The 15,201-nt window shown below is 56.4% G+C and overlaps 5 protein-coding genes across 5 annotated transcripts; 4 read left to right on the top strand and 1 right to left on the bottom strand.

Annotated features, from left to right (window-relative positions):
• The first annotated feature begins 1,430 nt into the window (after nt 1-1,430).
• Nucleotides 1,431-2,397, top strand: MYCTH_2296662 (uncharacterized protein). Its single transcript, XM_003659465.1, has 2 exons — nt 1,431-1,645; nt 1,747-2,397. The coding sequence occupies exons 1-2, from the start codon at nt 1,528-1,530 to the stop codon at nt 1,947-1,949; spliced, it is 321 nt and encodes a 106-aa protein (XP_003659513.1). The 5' UTR covers nt 1,431-1,527; the 3' UTR covers nt 1,950-2,397.
• A 1,423-nt stretch (nt 2,398-3,820) lies between these two features.
• Nucleotides 3,821-6,749, top strand: MYCTH_2296656 (uncharacterized protein). Its single transcript, XM_003659464.1, has 2 exons — nt 3,821-6,193; nt 6,662-6,749. Exon 1 carries the CDS (start codon nt 3,996-3,998, stop codon nt 6,186-6,188), a length of 2,193 nt encoding a protein of 730 aa, XP_003659512.1. The 5' UTR covers nt 3,821-3,995; the 3' UTR covers nt 6,189-6,193; nt 6,662-6,749.
• Nucleotides 6,750-7,229: 480 nt separating this feature from the next.
• On the bottom strand, nt 7,230-10,132 carry MYCTH_2296655 (uncharacterized protein). Its single transcript, XM_003659463.1, has 3 exons — nt 9,902-10,132; nt 9,513-9,839; nt 7,230-9,437 (listed from the first exon to the last, which is right to left on the bottom strand). Exons 2-3 carry the CDS (start codon nt 9,829-9,831, stop codon nt 7,705-7,707), a joined length of 2,052 nt encoding a protein of 683 aa, XP_003659511.1. The 5' UTR covers nt 9,832-9,839; nt 9,902-10,132; the 3' UTR covers nt 7,230-7,704.
• A 123-nt stretch (nt 10,133-10,255) lies between these two features.
• On the top strand, nt 10,256-12,561 carry MYCTH_2296654 (uncharacterized protein). The gene is made up of 2 exons (XM_003659462.1): nt 10,256-10,740; nt 10,851-12,561. The coding sequence occupies exons 1-2, from the start codon at nt 10,399-10,401 to the stop codon at nt 12,345-12,347; spliced, it is 1,839 nt and encodes a 612-aa protein (XP_003659510.1). The 5' UTR covers nt 10,256-10,398; the 3' UTR covers nt 12,348-12,561.
• A 2,009-nt stretch (nt 12,562-14,570) lies between these two features.
• MYCTH_2020422 (uncharacterized protein) lies at nt 14,571-14,963 on the top strand (the record flags this gene model as incomplete). The annotated part of the gene is made up of 1 exon (XM_003659461.1): nt 14,571-14,963. A coding segment is annotated over one exon (393 nt), but the record flags the coding sequence as incomplete, so codon positions are not given.
• Nucleotides 14,964-15,201: the final 238 nt, after the last annotated feature.

The raw sequence follows: 15,201 nt of genomic DNA, 5'->3' as shown, positions 1-15,201 counted from the left end.
TGGGCACCGAAGGGTGATTGCTTTGACGTTGACGGGACCCCGATATGATGAGTTTTGGGGCGGTAATTTCTTTTATTTCTCCCTTTTCACTTTCTGCGATTTTGTCACCAATCTTGGGGCGCATTACCTTGACATATTCCCATGTATGAATTCCGGCGTTCCGTTCCGACAAGCATCATTACCCATTTCTCCTCTCTCTTGGCCGCTGGCATTTACGGAGGATCATGGCAGGCTCGCGGTGACGTGTCAAACAGGCGCGCGTCGTGGATGGCACTTGAGAACAGGGGTAATTCGTCATCGCTCGGGTTATCGCTGGATTCGACCATCAAGGTATCAATTGTTTGTTTTCAAGCAGGCTAACGCTTTGCCCTCGAGGCACCTGAAGCAGCAGCCTAGCGATCGCTTTCGCATTTCCCGAACGGACCAGGAAAAAAAGGGCTTTACGAATGATGGTGTCAAAGAATAAGGGCAGGATGGGAGAGCACGGCAATGTTTTTAGACTGGATGCTCTGCTCTTTGAAACCTCGGTCCAGTGAGAGGGAATGCCGCATTCTCATTTTACCACGGAAGATAAAAAGCGTCTCGTTTTTTTTCCTTTTTTTTTTGGCTTGTTTGTAAGTGTATCAATAGACAGCAAAACGGAAAAAGAGAGCCCGTCACTTTACCTATACGCCATATCCAGTTCGGTCTCTCAGCGGTGCTGTTTTGGGCGCATTAAACTGCTGTCGTGGTTTGGGGCTTTACCGGGGCTGTCCTGTGACCGCAAACACGCCTGGATTTCAAGTTGGTGGAGAGTCAGGTGCCCCGCGCCGAGGTTAACGCGGACCGGAACGCCCGAGAAAACCCCTCCTCAGGCCCAAAAGCAGGCGGGTGGGGCAAGCGCTCGGAGGACGCCAAGACGACGGAACCAGCTCCCTCTACTTATTAGTGACAAAGTGCGAATTCCACAACTAAGGTAGCGAGCACCATTTGGCCTCTCAAACATAGCAGGGACCCTTCTCCTGCAAACCCACACCTCGCACACCTGCAGCAGCGGCAAACCTACCTCAGTTCCAATCGTTTACTTCTTCCCTTCCGGCGCTGGCCATGTCCCAAATTTAGTGACGGAGTTTGCTCAGTCCCCTCTGAGCTTTAGCTCTTTGCAGATTTCGTTGCAGTTGAATGACGGCAGCATCATGTCGAACGAGGATGCGGGCAATCAGTTCTGCAGCAGAGCCTCGATCACATGCCGATAGCAGCCCGCAGTTTCCACGAGCACAAACGACCACAGAAAGCGAAAGACGACCGTATCACCGCAAAGCGAAATTCGCTAGTTGCAGCACTCTAGTTTGACTTGACCGTTCTACTTACCCAGCTCTTTTGCATCTCGTTCTATCCTGACCGTTTCGGCGTTGCCTGCTCGCCTTGTCTCCCGTCCGCGACCTTCCCCGGCGGTGTCGCCTCGTAACCATTGACGAAGGCCGTCCGCAAAACAGACCTACCCATCGACTTGCACTTTTCTCTGTCGCAGGACTCTGGAGATAGACCATGGCACATTCAGCAACGTCATCAGGAGCATCGGCATCCCGCTCTTTGTCTCCCGACTCGGCAAATCGGAAGACACGTTTGACAGAAGCGGAGAAGAGGGCGAATCACCTCGCCTCAGGTACGTCGCAAGCAGTCGGCGGTGGCATACTACCTACCCCCCCGAATTGCCCGCTTGCCTGCCTGATCGCCAAGGTCCCTTTGCTAACTTGAGCGAACCAGAAAAGAAGAGGCGCGAACAAATCCGGCAAGGGTTTGACCGGCTGTCGGTTATTGTGCCCGGCCTTGAGGGCCGAGCGCGCTCTGAGGGCATCGTGCTTCGTGGCACGATAGAGTACATCAGGAAACTACTGGTGGAGCGGCGGAGAATGATCGAGACTCTGGAGGCCAAAGGCGTTGCTGTGGATGTTCACTTGAAAAGGTGAGCTTCATCCGGACTTTCGTCGTTCGCCTTGCCTTCACCTTGTCTGGGAAAGGCTATGCGCTGTAAACCTGTGACACAAGCTAGACGGCTGACATTTGTCTCCTTTTCTAGCACGCTTGACATGATGCCTCCATGGTTCTTCGACGACGACTGGGAGGAGCATTTGATGAACTCGGGAAGCCAAACGGAAAGAAACGGTAGCCCGGGAGGCAGTCAATTACCGGCTGCGAATGCTAATCACGCAGGGAATGGTCACGCACCGGCTTCGTCGGGGCAGTTGTGAATGAGGGAGCAAAGGAAGACGGCAGAAATGGTGCGGCACGTGATACCCAAGACGAGACTGAATTTGATGGCTGTAGCAGTATACAACAATTGTCTATCATGAAGTAGGGTCCGGATAACCGAGAGCAGCTGATTCCTCAACCGGCCGGGCGCCTGCCTGATCTCAACAGTGACCTAGGAGACCGGATTGAATATGGAAGAAGAAACCCAGAGGTACCTAGCCAGCAGTCGCACCAAGGTACTAACCTCCCCTGTATCATAGTTGACAATTCCGACAGAAGAAGCCTGAAACGAGAAGAGGAAGACTGAGAAGAGTTCGGAAGAGCCGACCGACAAAGGACACGCAAAGAGTACGGCGGTCACCAAGTTTCCATATATTAAAAGTGATTATCGTCATGGCTGCAAAGTGTATGTACATAAATCTCGTCTGGGTTTTTTCTCGATTGCCCGCGTGGGTCCCCATCGGCGCCGGTGTGGCTGACGCTGTTCCCATGACATCATCGGACAGGGCAAGGCTGCGACGTGTGACTCGAGGTGACACGATGTCCCCCAAATCGAGACGGTGCTCGGCGCCTGGTTGGGCTCTTCTGACCACTTGGTCAGGTCCATACGCGAATGCACATACACAGAAACCAATCTGCGGCGGCATGGGGAGCCTGTGGCGTCGCACACCACACTTCTCATTCTGCGCCCGACCAGACCTGGTCACTCCCCGGCCACAGGGTGGGTCACGCTGAGGCTTTCTCGTGCAACGGCTACTCGCGAGTTCATAGCATATTGCGGCAAGGAGGCAGCCGGCCCGCAGTCTCAAGTTCTTCACGACGGCCACCTGGCCAGTGGAAGGATCGGCGAATTCTGGCCGCGGACGCCTTGTTTTTCCATCTGGGCGGCCCTCTCGGCCGCGCAAGTGGTTTGTTTGGCGTGCTCTTGAAACGACCTTTGCTCCCCGGCCTGGGGCGGAGAGCGGTCGACCGGGTGTTATCGGCTGGTGTCGAGAGGAAACAACTGATTCATCCGTAAAACTATTGACTAGTTGCCAATGTTCCCCCCCTCGGAGGCAGCGTGGATGCTACAGCAAGCTTGCGATCATCAATGGCAGCGTTTCCCAGAGCCGGCCAAAACAGGCGTTCCTGCGGCGGCCTCTCACATCCAACAGCAGTGGCTGCGTGGTTGCGTAGCTGCGACCAATGGAAAGCCCAGGCCTGCCCGGCCCAAAGAGGATGGCCAACAGGGGGTCGGAGACCTGGGCTTCGTTGAACCTCCTGTTGCCGGCTCCTTGTCATCCCCTCGTCTTTACATCTTCTTCCTTCTTCGCTGACGCCCAAACGCCAAATGCAAGAAAAAGCGGCAAGCCAGTTCATCTCGTTGTTGCGAAGTGCATATTGCCGTTCAGGGGTTATCGTTGTTTTGACCATCCAACCTTCCCTGGATCGAAACAGGCACCGGGCAAAGGCCAGGCCCACTCTCCCGTCGCTTCCCTGCACGCCTGCTCTTTCTCTTGCCGGGCTCTCCCCCCTCCCCCTCACTTCTCACTTGGGACCCCTGTCCCTCTCATTAATACCAACGATTGCCCCGCTCCAAGCTTTGCCTGCCCTCTCCTTTCCCCTCTAGGGCTGCCATCCAACGCAGCTGATTTTGGTTGCACCACACTTGCCTTTTCCACGGAATCATTTTACGAGACCAGAGCCAAGACAATCGTCAACCGGTATCCGTTAGAGGAAACAGCCAAGACGCTTGACAGCGTCCATCACACTGCGGCCTGGTGATGGCTTCGTACGATCACTATGACGCCCCCCTCCGGGAGCGCACAACCAGGCATTACTATCGAGAGGAGCGGCGTGATGACCCTCGATATTACGAGTCGCGCGAGACGCTCCATGTCCAGCCGTCGCGCGATCTCGTAGCCAGAGCCCGTGAGGATAGCGACCTTTCAGTCGAGGAGATTCGCCGTGACTTCCCGCCTCCCGGCTACTCTTCCAGAGACCTGCGCTGCGCCAGGTCAGCTGAGCCCGGATACTACGACGAATATGACGATCGCCGCTCCTACTACGGCCGGGATCGGGCCTATCAAGATGACTACGACCGCAAGTCCCGTAAGAAAACGGAGTCCTATTACGAGGAGGAGCGGAAGAAGGCCCGCATGCTCTCTAAGCAGGAGCAGATTATCGCCGCTGTGACTGGCGCTGCCCTGGCCATTGGCGGCAAGGAGCTCTACGATCGCCGCGAGGCTAGCCAGCATGGCACCGAGGTTCGCCGCAACATCTTGGCCTCGGCCGCCCTCGGCGCTGCTGGCGCCCTTGCCGGCTACCAGGGAACCGAGCTGTACAACAAGCACAAGGAAAAAGAGGAGAGAAAAGCCATGGCTCACCGGTACGGCTACTACTCAGATGACGACGAGAGCGTGAAGGAGAAGAAGGGCCACAAGAACTTTCTAGAGAGTGCTCTTGCTGCCGCCGGCTTGGGTGGCGCCGTCAAGGCCCTGACAGGCGGCAAAGACGACAGGTCGGAGACCAGAAGCCGCCGCGGCAGCCGATCCCGATCCCGATCCCGATCCCGCTCCCGCTCCCGCTCCCGCTCTAGCTCTCGATCCCGAGCCCGGGACAAGGACAAGGATAGTAAGAATGATGCGGCCGGCAAGATCCAGAAGGCCGCCATGGCCTCGCTTATCGCTGGCGCTACCGAGGCATTCCGAATCTCCAAGCAGCCGGGCTCTTGGAAGGGTGAGAAGGCTAAGCGCATTCTTACCGCCGCAGCCGGCGCCGCTACCCTTGACGCGGCCCAGAATCCGGACAAGGCCGGAAGTAAACTAGGCCTAGCCGAGGCTGTCGTTGGTGGCCTCCTCGGCAACCGCGTCATCAACGGCTCCAAGAAGAATATCGAGATGGACGAGAGGACTGGCCGCTCCCGGTCTCGTTCTCGCGCGCCCTCCAAGGACGGCGGCGGCGGCGGCGTGAGCGGGCTTGCCGCTCTAGCAACGGCAGGTCTGGGAGCGATTGGTGCGAAGAAGATTATGGATAGCCACGAGCGCTCCAGGTCGCGGCGCCGAAGTGTAGACTCACGCGACAGCCGTGACGACTCGCCCGACCGCCGCCGCCGCAGCCGGAGCCGGAGCATTGTGGATTCCACCCGCCGGCGCCTGGCCAAGGTCGGCATTGGCAACGGCCCCGATGATGATGACCGGGATCGCCGCGACCGCAGCCGCGACCGCAGCCGTGATCGCAGCCGTGATCGCAGCCGTGATCGCAGCCGTGATCGCAGCCGTGATCGGAGGCGCGATTATGACGACTACGATGACTCGCCCGGCCGCTCTCGCCGATATCGTGACGATTATGACGACTACGACAGGGACCGGCGCAGGTACGACTACGACAATGGCCGCTCGCACCGTGGCGGGGGACGGGACCGTTCCCGTCACAGACGCGGTTCGGTCTCGTCGGACGATTTGGGCGATTCGGAGGATGATAGAAAAAAGAGCAAGAAACTGAAAGGTAAGCAAATCATCACCACAGCTCTAGCCGCCGTGGCGACCATCCACGCGACCCACAGTGTCTACCAGAGTATGGAGAAGCGCCACCTGCGGCAAAAGGCGTTAGCGGAAGGCAAGATCAGCGAGGAGCAGGCCGCCAAGCTTAAGCACAAGGCTATCCTTCAGGATGCCGCCGCCGTTGGCATCGCCGCGCTGGGGATCAAGGGTGCCATATCGGATGTTAAGGAAGCCAACGATTTGAGGCACGAGATGCGGCAGTGGAAATTGGAGAAGGAGAAGAGGCACAGGAGACGACTCGAGAGACAGAGGCAGTTGGCGAACGGTGGTACCGATCAGCTCAGCCGACGCAGGGCTGACAGTTGGGATTCGGCAGCTCCACCAAAGGCCGACCGCTACGATGAGGGGCCACGCTACGTCGATGGCAACCCATATGGCGCTATACTTCCTCCCAGCCCGTCCGATAGGAGGTAGAGAGGGTAATTACTCCCCTTGCAGCATGCGCTCGCCCGCCGCTTCAAAACTTCGCCCCCCCTTCTCCCGGATCAAGTTGCCCTGGGACACCGCTCCCCGGATTTTGAGACCACAACGCCGCAAACTTCACTGTCACTGCCCGCTGTCCGGCATGTGCCGCACTCATATGCGCACTATTCCGCCCCAACTGTCAGGGCTCTGGTCAGCCGTGCCACCAACGGATGCCGCCGCCGCCACCGCCACCGCGGGCTGTACGAACCGTCCCCGTCGCATAGTGGGACGATGCAGCAATCCTCGAGAGGAGCGGCGCCTGGCACATTTTGGGCCTCTCTCCGAATCAGCCATAACTGGCTGCCTGATCCCCTTTCCTCTCCATACTCTGGTTCTGGCACTGCGCGGCTCACTCCTCTCCCCCCAAGTTCACTAGTAAACTTCTGGAATATCGTCCTGATTAATCTGTTTACGCGTGTTAGGCGATCGCCGCCGCTATTGAAGGATGATGATGGCTTGAGACATTGCCTCGCCACATGGGGCTTGCAGAGAGGACGAACCGAGGGGCGTGCCTGATGACGCGGCCAGAAGGTTGAGGGCGGCTTACCAAGGCGGACCGGGTGAAACGCGGACCCCCAGATGAGCAATTCAAGGTCTCGGCAATGATGGGAAACTCCTTCCACTGTACGGACTGGAGCACGCCCTTAACAAATCGGCTCTTGTGTCATGTCGCCCGAGCTACCAGACTCGACTGCTCACCGTCTCAGTTTCTTATTATTTTCCCGATTTTTCTTTGCGCTTCTGATCATCCGCCATTCAACGGACTCCACGAGCAAGCGTTGGGCGGTACATTGATACTCGCTCTTTGTGGTTTGGGTATGAATGAAGGTTGACAAATGAACTTTGGCTACGACCGGAACGATCAAAGTATGCTGGGCAAGAACGGTGAACTTTCACGGCCTTTTTTTTCTCTCTTTTTCTCTACTGTTTCCGAGATGCTTCTTGTTTTGGACATGAGGGACGATGTTGATGAGAAAAAAACACTATGATGATGATGACATGTTCTGTATCTGCAATCACGACCGGTCCTTTTGCCTTTCAGGCTTTTAAAGTGAATAGATTCCACATGCGTCGAAGTGATCATAACGACTCCGGATGATCCCTTATTTTCCTACATTACTCCTGAATTAGGTACCCTACTCCACCGTTACACTACGACTCCGTCATCCATGAACAGACCCGACCACCACCAGAATGCCAACCTCTACAGCTTCTTCGGCGCCGTGGCTGCTGAAATGAGATGAATCTTGTTGGGAACCTGCCCAGTTGACTGGAGGTAGAGCGGCTCATTTAGATTCAACGATTGCTGAGTAAGGAAGAGTGCTGAGGTGAACACTATATAAATTGGAAGCAGAAGAAGCGCAGTGCAGAGCTGAGCAAACGGGCGCCGTTGTCTCGGGAAACATGGAAAGGATACGCTGTTGGATCAACCTACACCCCCGGTAAAAGAAGGAAAAGAACAGCCTTAGTCGCCGCCTGTGATCTTTCCTCCAGTTTGCTTCCAAGCATTCGCCATGGCCAGGAGGTTGGACAGGTTCTTGGTCTGCTGATCGTCGGCTGGGAAGATATAGTCGACGTACTCCTCCCAGGTATCGTCGTCCAGCTTCCTCTTCTTCTTGGTCTTGCGCGGCATCTGCTTCTGGATCCTCTCAATGTCCTCGGGTGAGCCGTGCACGTTCTCAAACTCCTGCCAGGCAGACAGCAGCGCCACGCGCTCGGCCTTGAGATCGCGATCCTTCATGCTCTGATGCGCGCGCTCGAAAATCTTGCGCGCGCGCGCCTTGGCCTCCTCGCTGACCGGCCGCTCCTCGGCATCCTCTCCTTCCTCTCCGCCCTCGTCCGCCTCGGGAATGTTGATCTCGAACTGGGCGTAGCTGATCCAAACCTTGGGATGGTTGGCCTTCTCGAGGAGACGCTCGTACAGCGCGCGAGTCCTCTCGTACTCGCCCTCTTCTTCTTCGAAGTCGATATATGCCTTCCAGACCACCTCGGGCATGTCCAGGATGGGCTGGCTGATCGCGACCTCGAAGATGGCGCGGGTGCGGTCCAGATCGTCCAAGCCCCGTTCCAGCTCGGCCCATTTGATCCATGTCTGGCAGTTTGATGGGTTGTACAGCGCGTGCTTCTCGTACAGCGTCCGACACCGCTCGAACTCGTAGAGGCGTTGCTCCAGCGAGATGTACTCCTTGAAGAGCTTGTCTTTGGGACACATCCCGATTGCGCGCCCGAGGGTTTTCCGGGCCACCGCCAGCTGTCCCTGACGAATCTCGAAATGCGCCTTGGCCACCCATACCTTGGCAAATGTGAACTTCTTGTGCGGTATCAGCCCCAGACACGTGTCGTAGATTTGCCGCGCACGTTCGATGTCCTTGGCTTCCCGCTCCTCCCAAATGGCGTAGAAGAGGAAGAGGAAGATGTATCTTCTCCAGTGGCGCTTTTCCTGGGTAGGAGGGACCTGGGCAATGGCCCGCTCATAGACCTCTCGCACGCGGTCGGCGTCGCCTCCGCTCTCCTCTAGCCGGGCGAAGTCGAACCAGACGTCGTAGTTCTTCGGGTTCTCCTTCACCTGCTCTTCGTACAGCCTCCTCCTCTTGGTCAGGATGACGTCCTCGACGCCCTCTCTGTCTCCGAACTGCTTCTCGAAAGTGGTGTACTGCGCGTGAAGGTTCATGGACCGAGACCGAGGGAGGTTGTCAAGGCCGAACTTGTAGATGGCGCGCGCCCTCTCGTACTCCTTCTGGCGTGCCTCGAACCGGGCGAATGCGATGAACAACCTTTCGTCGACCTCGTCGTCGCCCAATGTCTCGGCAATGGTTTGGATCGCGGTCTGGAACACCTCCCTGACCATATCACTCGTCCCATACTCCTCTTCGAACTTGGCCCACTTGAGCCACGTCCGTGGCTGCGGGTGCACCGCCGTGAAGAGTCGAAAGATTTGCCTCGCCCTGTCGTATTCTCCGTACCGCTTCTCCAGCTTGATGTAGGCATTCCAGGCGTCCTCGTCGGGCTCCCACTTCATCCACCTGTCGAACACTTGGCGGGTCCCGGGGATGTCCCCAAGCATCTCCATGACCCAGAGGTACTTGTACCACAGCTTGGGAACGCGCGGCAGCCGGGTGACTGCGCGGTCGAGGAGGTTGCGCGCATGATTGATGTTTCGGTTCTTGATCTCGGCTTCGATATACCTGATCCACAGCTCTGTCGTACGGTCAGCACCCGTCACATACGGTTTACCAGAAGGTTCGGAACGAGGCAAATGAGCCGGAAACCCACGTGTGTTGTTCGGGTGAACATCTAGGGCGCGCTCGAAGACGGATCGGGCGCGCGCAAATTCCTTCTGCTCGAGCTCCCACTGGGCGTACTGGAACCAGTTGGCGAGGCGGAGGCGGTTGCGGCGGATGTAGTCCTCGAATTCGCGGCGCTTCCGACCCTGGTATTCCTTCAGCTCTTCGAGATCGGCGAACCGCTGCGTCGGCTTCTGAATGGCTGTCTCCTGGCGATCCACGGCCTCGCGAAGGAGCTGCTCGGCCGAAATCTGCACCGGCGCGGGCGCCTTGTTCTTGACCCTTGGGGGGCCACGTGAAGACTCCATGGTATCGGCTGTCGACGGATGGTCAGTGCAATTGAGATCGCTGCGCAGAATACGCGTGAAAAATGCGCACCGACTGAACTAGAACTTTGTAGTTGTCGATTTTTTTTTTTTTCTTTTCCTCTTCTCCGAACCGCGACCCTCAGGCTGATGCCGTACCTTACAATATGGAGAGAGGAAACGCGCAGCACTGATGTCCAAGGAAAGTTTGGAAGGGCCGTACACTGGCAGGTCGCTGGTTCTCAACTCGTAGTTCACTACGGAATACGGAAGGACATAACTTTGTTGTATGGATGTAGTGGTGTAATCCGTAGTCCGTTGTAGGTCCCACTGCGGCCTCTCCACGCGCATCGCCAAGCCGCTGCGCTGCAAGTGAAGACCCACACTGCCTAGCTTCTTGCCTCAAGAGCCTCTTCACATTCCCTTCCAGATTCACCCCCAACCCTATCACGTCAACAACTCTTCCCGAATCGCCTCTCCTCCCCCAACTCTTTGATACTGCTCAGTTCGCATTACCAAGAGGATCACCATTTAGTCCCGTCATTCCATATTGCGAAGAAGTTTGCCGATATGTCGACGCTCGCAGACGAGCTCCTCCAAGACTTCGAAGGTTCCGGATCAGAAGCAGGCGGCGACGAACATGACGATGGTCTTTTTGGCGGGGCGGGTCTCTCAGATGGCGCGCGTGCAAATGGAGAAGACACCGCCATGGAGGAGGCGCGCGACGAGGATGCAGACGAGGACGAAGATGCCAATATGATGGACGGGGCCGACGAAAGCCCTACTTCGGCTGCGGCCGGCGACCATGACGACGACGACGCGAAGGCCAAAATAGAAAAGATGCAATTAGGGGGCGTTCGCGATGTGCGGACCGTGGCAGGTCTAATGAAGACCTTAATGCCGGTACTTGAGGTTAGTAGCCTTCCGCTTTTCGACCCCATCCGAACCCCTCTCGAGCCGTGGAAAAAGCGTTTACATCTATCTTGGGAAGTAGCCCTGACACCATGCCTCGAACGCTGCAGAAAATCGCATATTATCAGTCGCAACCCGCTCAGTCGACAGAGAATGTTGGCAACGTGGAAGACCACCCCGAGTACCACCTCTTGACCCAGTCCAACAGTCTCTCGACGCAAATCGACAACGAGATTGTCCTTGTGCACAAGTTCATCAGAGACCACTACTCGGTGCGGTTCCCGGAGCTCGAGACCTTGATTACCAACCCCCTCGAGTATGCAAAGGTCGTGGCCATTCTGGGCAACGGGCCGATGGACTCGGAAAGCATCAAGACTCTGCAATCGTCAACAAATAACCCGCTGGGGGTCACGCTCAAGCAGGTTCTCGATGGGCCGTCCTTGATGATTGTCACGGTAGAGGCCACGACGTCCAAGGGTCAGGCCATGCCAGAAGACCAGCTCCAGCGGGTGATTCAAGCATGCGAGATGGTGATTGACCTGGACAAGGCCAAGAAAACCTTGACCGAGTATGTGCAGTCGCGTATGAACATCTTCGCGCCCAACTTGACGGCACTCATTGGCTCCTTGACGGCGGCACAGCTGCTCAACCAGGCCGGCGGCCTGACGGCCCTTTCCAAGACGCCGGCCTGCAACCTACCTGCGTGGGGATCCAAGAAGCAGGCCAGCGCGGCGCTGGCCACCAACGTCGGCATCCGGCATCAGGGATTTATCTTCCAGTCTCCCGTGATCCGGAGCATACCGAGCGACCTCAAGAAACAAGCCATCAAGATGTTTGCCAACAAGATCGTCATGTGCGCCCGCACCGACTGCTTCCACCAGTTCCGCGACGGCTCCGAAGGCGAGCGACTAAAAGACGAGTGCCTCGACCGTCTGGACAAACTGCAACAGAAGCCCCTGAGCAAGGCCGCGCGGCCTCTGCCGGCGCCGGACGACAAGCCGAGCCGGAAACGTGGCGGCCGCCGGGCGCGCAAGGCCAAGGAGGCGACGGCCATGACGGAGCTGCGCAAGGCACAGAACCGTGTGGCGTTTGGCAAGGAGGAACAGGAGGTCGGCTACGGAGTGGGCGACAGCACCAAGGGCTTGGGAATGCTCGGACAGCGAGACGACGGGCGGCTGCGCGTGGCCCAGATCGACAACCGCACCCGGGCCAAGCTCAGCGCGAAGAGCAAGGGTTGGGGTGGGGCAAGCTCGCTCGCCAGCGGCAGCGCCTCGTCTCTCAGGGGCCTCGCCGGAGGCGGCAGTGCCGGCGTGGGCAACCTCAGCCTGGCCAGCAGCAAGGGTTTGCGAACGTCAGGCGTCGGGACAACCCTGGGCTCGACTACGGCGGGCACGGTCTCTTCTCTGGCGTTCACGTCGAGCCAGGGCCTGGAGCTGGTGGACCCCAAGGTGCAGGCCGAGCTGAACCGGAAGCGCAAGGCGGACGAGGACCGTTGGTTCAAGAGCGGGGCGTTCACGCAAGTGGGCGGGGGAAGTGGCAACGATGGTTTCAAAAAGCCCGAGCTGCCACCCAGCAAGAAGCTCGATACGGGCTCAACCAAGTCATAAGTCATCATCACTTTTTTTGGGATTGGGGAAGAGGGGAAAGGGGGGATTGTTGTTTGTAAAGGTACTGTGGCGCGAGCAACTCGTGTGATTTTTTAGTCTATAGATACATCATGGTATGCAGTGCTGATGAGTCTGTGGCGGTTCGTGTTACGCGTAGTGCAGGCAGTTTGTGGGCGGTTACGAGTTTAGGCGGCGCGCGAGGGCACGATGACGATGGCCGCTGAAGAGACCGCCAGAGGTTGTCTTTCTTGATCTAACTAGCTAAGAAGAACACGGCTTCAAAATTCCTCGGCTTCTGGGTGCCTCGCATACTCATGCTGTGCTGTAAGTTTCCTGAACGCAAGTCTCGAGGTGTTTTGTGAGAACCTGTCAAGCTTGTTGTTGAGTTTCGTCACCCAACGGTGACTCGGAGAGGCTCACCCTGGCATATGACCCTGCCTCCACTCAGAAAGTGGTACGATATTCGACCATGCGAGGTACACTACTGCTCATCCTCTCAACACGCTGCGGATTTCCTAGGGAGCGGCACAGTGCCGTGCTGGCGACCGCAAAACAGTCCTCACTGGTTGGATAATCCAAGGCCTAGGCTCTACCCCATTGGGAGGAGGAGAGCTTCTGTGAGACCCCCGCATTGCCCGAGGGGCTATGGCATTCTCGAGAATCCCATGTCTGATCAGGCAGAATGCCATGGCGCCAATCTTTCAACAGGCACCGCAAGGCGAATTCTGCAACCCACCATTGTGTGCGTATCCCGAGCGTCCTCCTCAGGATCTTCCGCTAGGGGTCGTTGTGACCCCCAGCACCTTGGAGCAGATTTCTCGGGATTGATCAGACGAGCCCATCCAATCAGGCTTTTTTAGCTTCCATCGATCGTCCCTTGGTTCATCCTATCGAGTATAACACCTTTGTTGCCTCGCCGCCCACTTCTGTCGAGTTGATCGAGAAGACCGCCCACTACGGCATGCGTGAGAGTAAAAGGAAGGTTCCCTAGCAAAGGCGTGGTTTTAAGTCTCAGCCAAGGCTCCTTCCGAACGGGAGAGACACCAGCTGGTTTTCCTTCCCCGGAAAAGTTTAGAAGAAAAACAAGGAAAAACAACATGTGGTTGCCATGCAGGTTCTACGAACCCAGCAGTGCACTGCGTGGTCTGCTTGCTGCATCGCCTGTCGTGTGCATGCCCGAGCCGAGGATTGCATGCAAGTGGCTAATTGTAGTGCAAAAAATCCGAAATCATGTTGCGAATGATGATGATGGGTTTGTGTTGTCGTGCGATCGTGGAGCGGGTGGTGTCGCTGCGCTGCACCAGCTGGGGAACGAAGGGTGCTAGAGGTGTCCGAATTGAACAACGTCATAGGGGACCCTAGAGGACGGCGTGCGCCGGCATTGGTTGGCAACTAGTGTTCGGTCCTGCGCTTCTCGAGTTACATACTACTATGTATTACGAGCTTTCGTCTGCTGCCTCGCCGGCCATCGATCGACGGGGTCAGTCAGTCAGCGGGGCAGGGACAAGAGGAGGGGTCCATCTTTCCAAGGGTTCTGGCTGGGAAGATGCAGGGTATCTCGTGCGGGTGACAACAGAGTACGGAGTACACTACGAAGTAACGAGAATATCGTTGGCCGCCGCCGCGGGGGAGACGGGGCTGTCTCCGCGGAATGGCGGCAGCGACCCCACCGACCGATCGATCGATCGAAGGGCTTCGACACGGCAGAGGCCGACCCGCCGCCGCGTCTCGCTTGGATCGACGCGGCACAAACTCTTCATCTATTCGCAAATCTATCGCAAAGGAGGCAACTTCGTCCTTGTCAGTGTTTTAGCCGTTGGGGAGGTCCCGAATGATTATCGATCGCAAGAGGCGAGACACTCTAAAACACACATGTAGAACACCTCGAGTATGAATGAAGCATCAGTGCGACAGCCATCGAACGATTCTCGGATGGAGCGGCAGCGTGGATACGGAGGGAGAACAGTGTACTGTGCTCAGAGGATGTTCATGCTCTCGTCAAGCCCCGGAGCATCCACTGGGGCTTGACTTGGGCAGGGCGCACTCTGGGGTTTACAATCGCCTGCTGTTCCCCCGCGTTCCACAGGCTTCTACGAGATGCCGCAACTACTCCCTAGGGGTCCGTCGCATGATGGATGTTTATCTATACGATACCGCACCATACCATATCATACGAAAACTACCTCCCCCCGTGGTGTTGTCTTTCTTTTGTACTCTTGGCTGCTAGGTTTAGCGCACGGATTTGTCTCAAGTGGATTATTTATATGCGCAGGTGGAGTACTTTATGATAGATCAGGTACTAGATTAATTTATTTCTATAAAGGAGCCGCTCAGGTAATGCCTTTATTTTCTATACTATTTTTCATTTTATCTTTAGGTAATTGTGGAGTACCTTTAACTCTAAATTTTGTGGGGGAGTTTATGTCTCTTTATGGTACATTTGAAAGATTACCTTTATTAGGTATATTTGCTAGCTCTTCTATTGTATTATCTGCAGCATATACAATATATATGTATAATAGAATTTCATTTGGTGGATCTTTCAGTAAATTCTTTGAAGAAAATATAACTGATGTAACTAAAAGAGAATTCTTTATACTATTTACTTTGATCGTCCGGAGAAGATACTCCGGAGAAGATGCTCCGGGCCTGTCTTTCCACTGTGTTTCTGTTTCCCACCCAAAGTGGCCTACACAAACGGCTGGCTGGGATCGACGTCCCTGGAGCCGCGAACAGCTGAATGCCGTCACTGTGAGCGCTTCTGCATCTGGCAAGATCCCAGTCACACCGTCTCGTCCCCGCCCACCGTGCTGGTCTGGATACGGCGGCAATCAGCAAGCCCAGTCAATGTGCA

Source organism: Thermothelomyces thermophilus, chromosome 1 (genome assembly GCF_000226095.1).
Source record: "Thermothelomyces thermophilus ATCC 42464 chromosome 1, complete sequence".
NCBI lineage: Eukaryota > Fungi > Ascomycota > Sordariomycetes > Sordariales > Chaetomiaceae > Thermothelomyces > Thermothelomyces thermophilus.
Note: the sequence above shows the minus strand (reverse complement) of the source record. Positions and strands in the feature narration are given on the sequence as shown.

Excerpts from the sequence above, each read along its gene's own strand:
- MYCTH_2296662 (XM_003659465.1), top strand. The coding sequence starts at position 1,528 with ATGGCACATTCAGCAACGTCATCAGGAGCATCGGCATCCCGCTCTTTG. Across the intron at positions 1,646-1,746 it reads GGCGAATCACCTCGCCTCAG|AAAAGAAGAGGCGCGAACAA; the intron begins GTACGTCGCAAG and ends TGAGCGAACCAG.
- MYCTH_2296656 (XM_003659464.1), top strand. The coding sequence starts at position 3,996 with ATGGCTTCGTACGATCACTATGACGCCCCCCTCCGGGAGCGCACAACC.
- MYCTH_2296655 (XM_003659463.1), bottom strand. The coding sequence starts at position 9,831 with ATGGAGTCTTCACGTGGCCCCCCAAGGGTCAAGAACAAGGCGCCCGCG. Across the intron at positions 9,438-9,512 it reads TGTTCACCCGAACAACACAC|AGCTGTGGATCAGGTATATC; the intron begins GTGGGTTTCCGG and ends ACCGTACGACAG.
- MYCTH_2296654 (XM_003659462.1), top strand. The coding sequence starts at position 10,399 with ATGTCGACGCTCGCAGACGAGCTCCTCCAAGACTTCGAAGGTTCCGGA. Across the intron at positions 10,741-10,850 it reads CCTTAATGCCGGTACTTGAG|AAAATCGCATATTATCAGTC; the intron begins GTTAGTAGCCTT and ends CGAACGCTGCAG.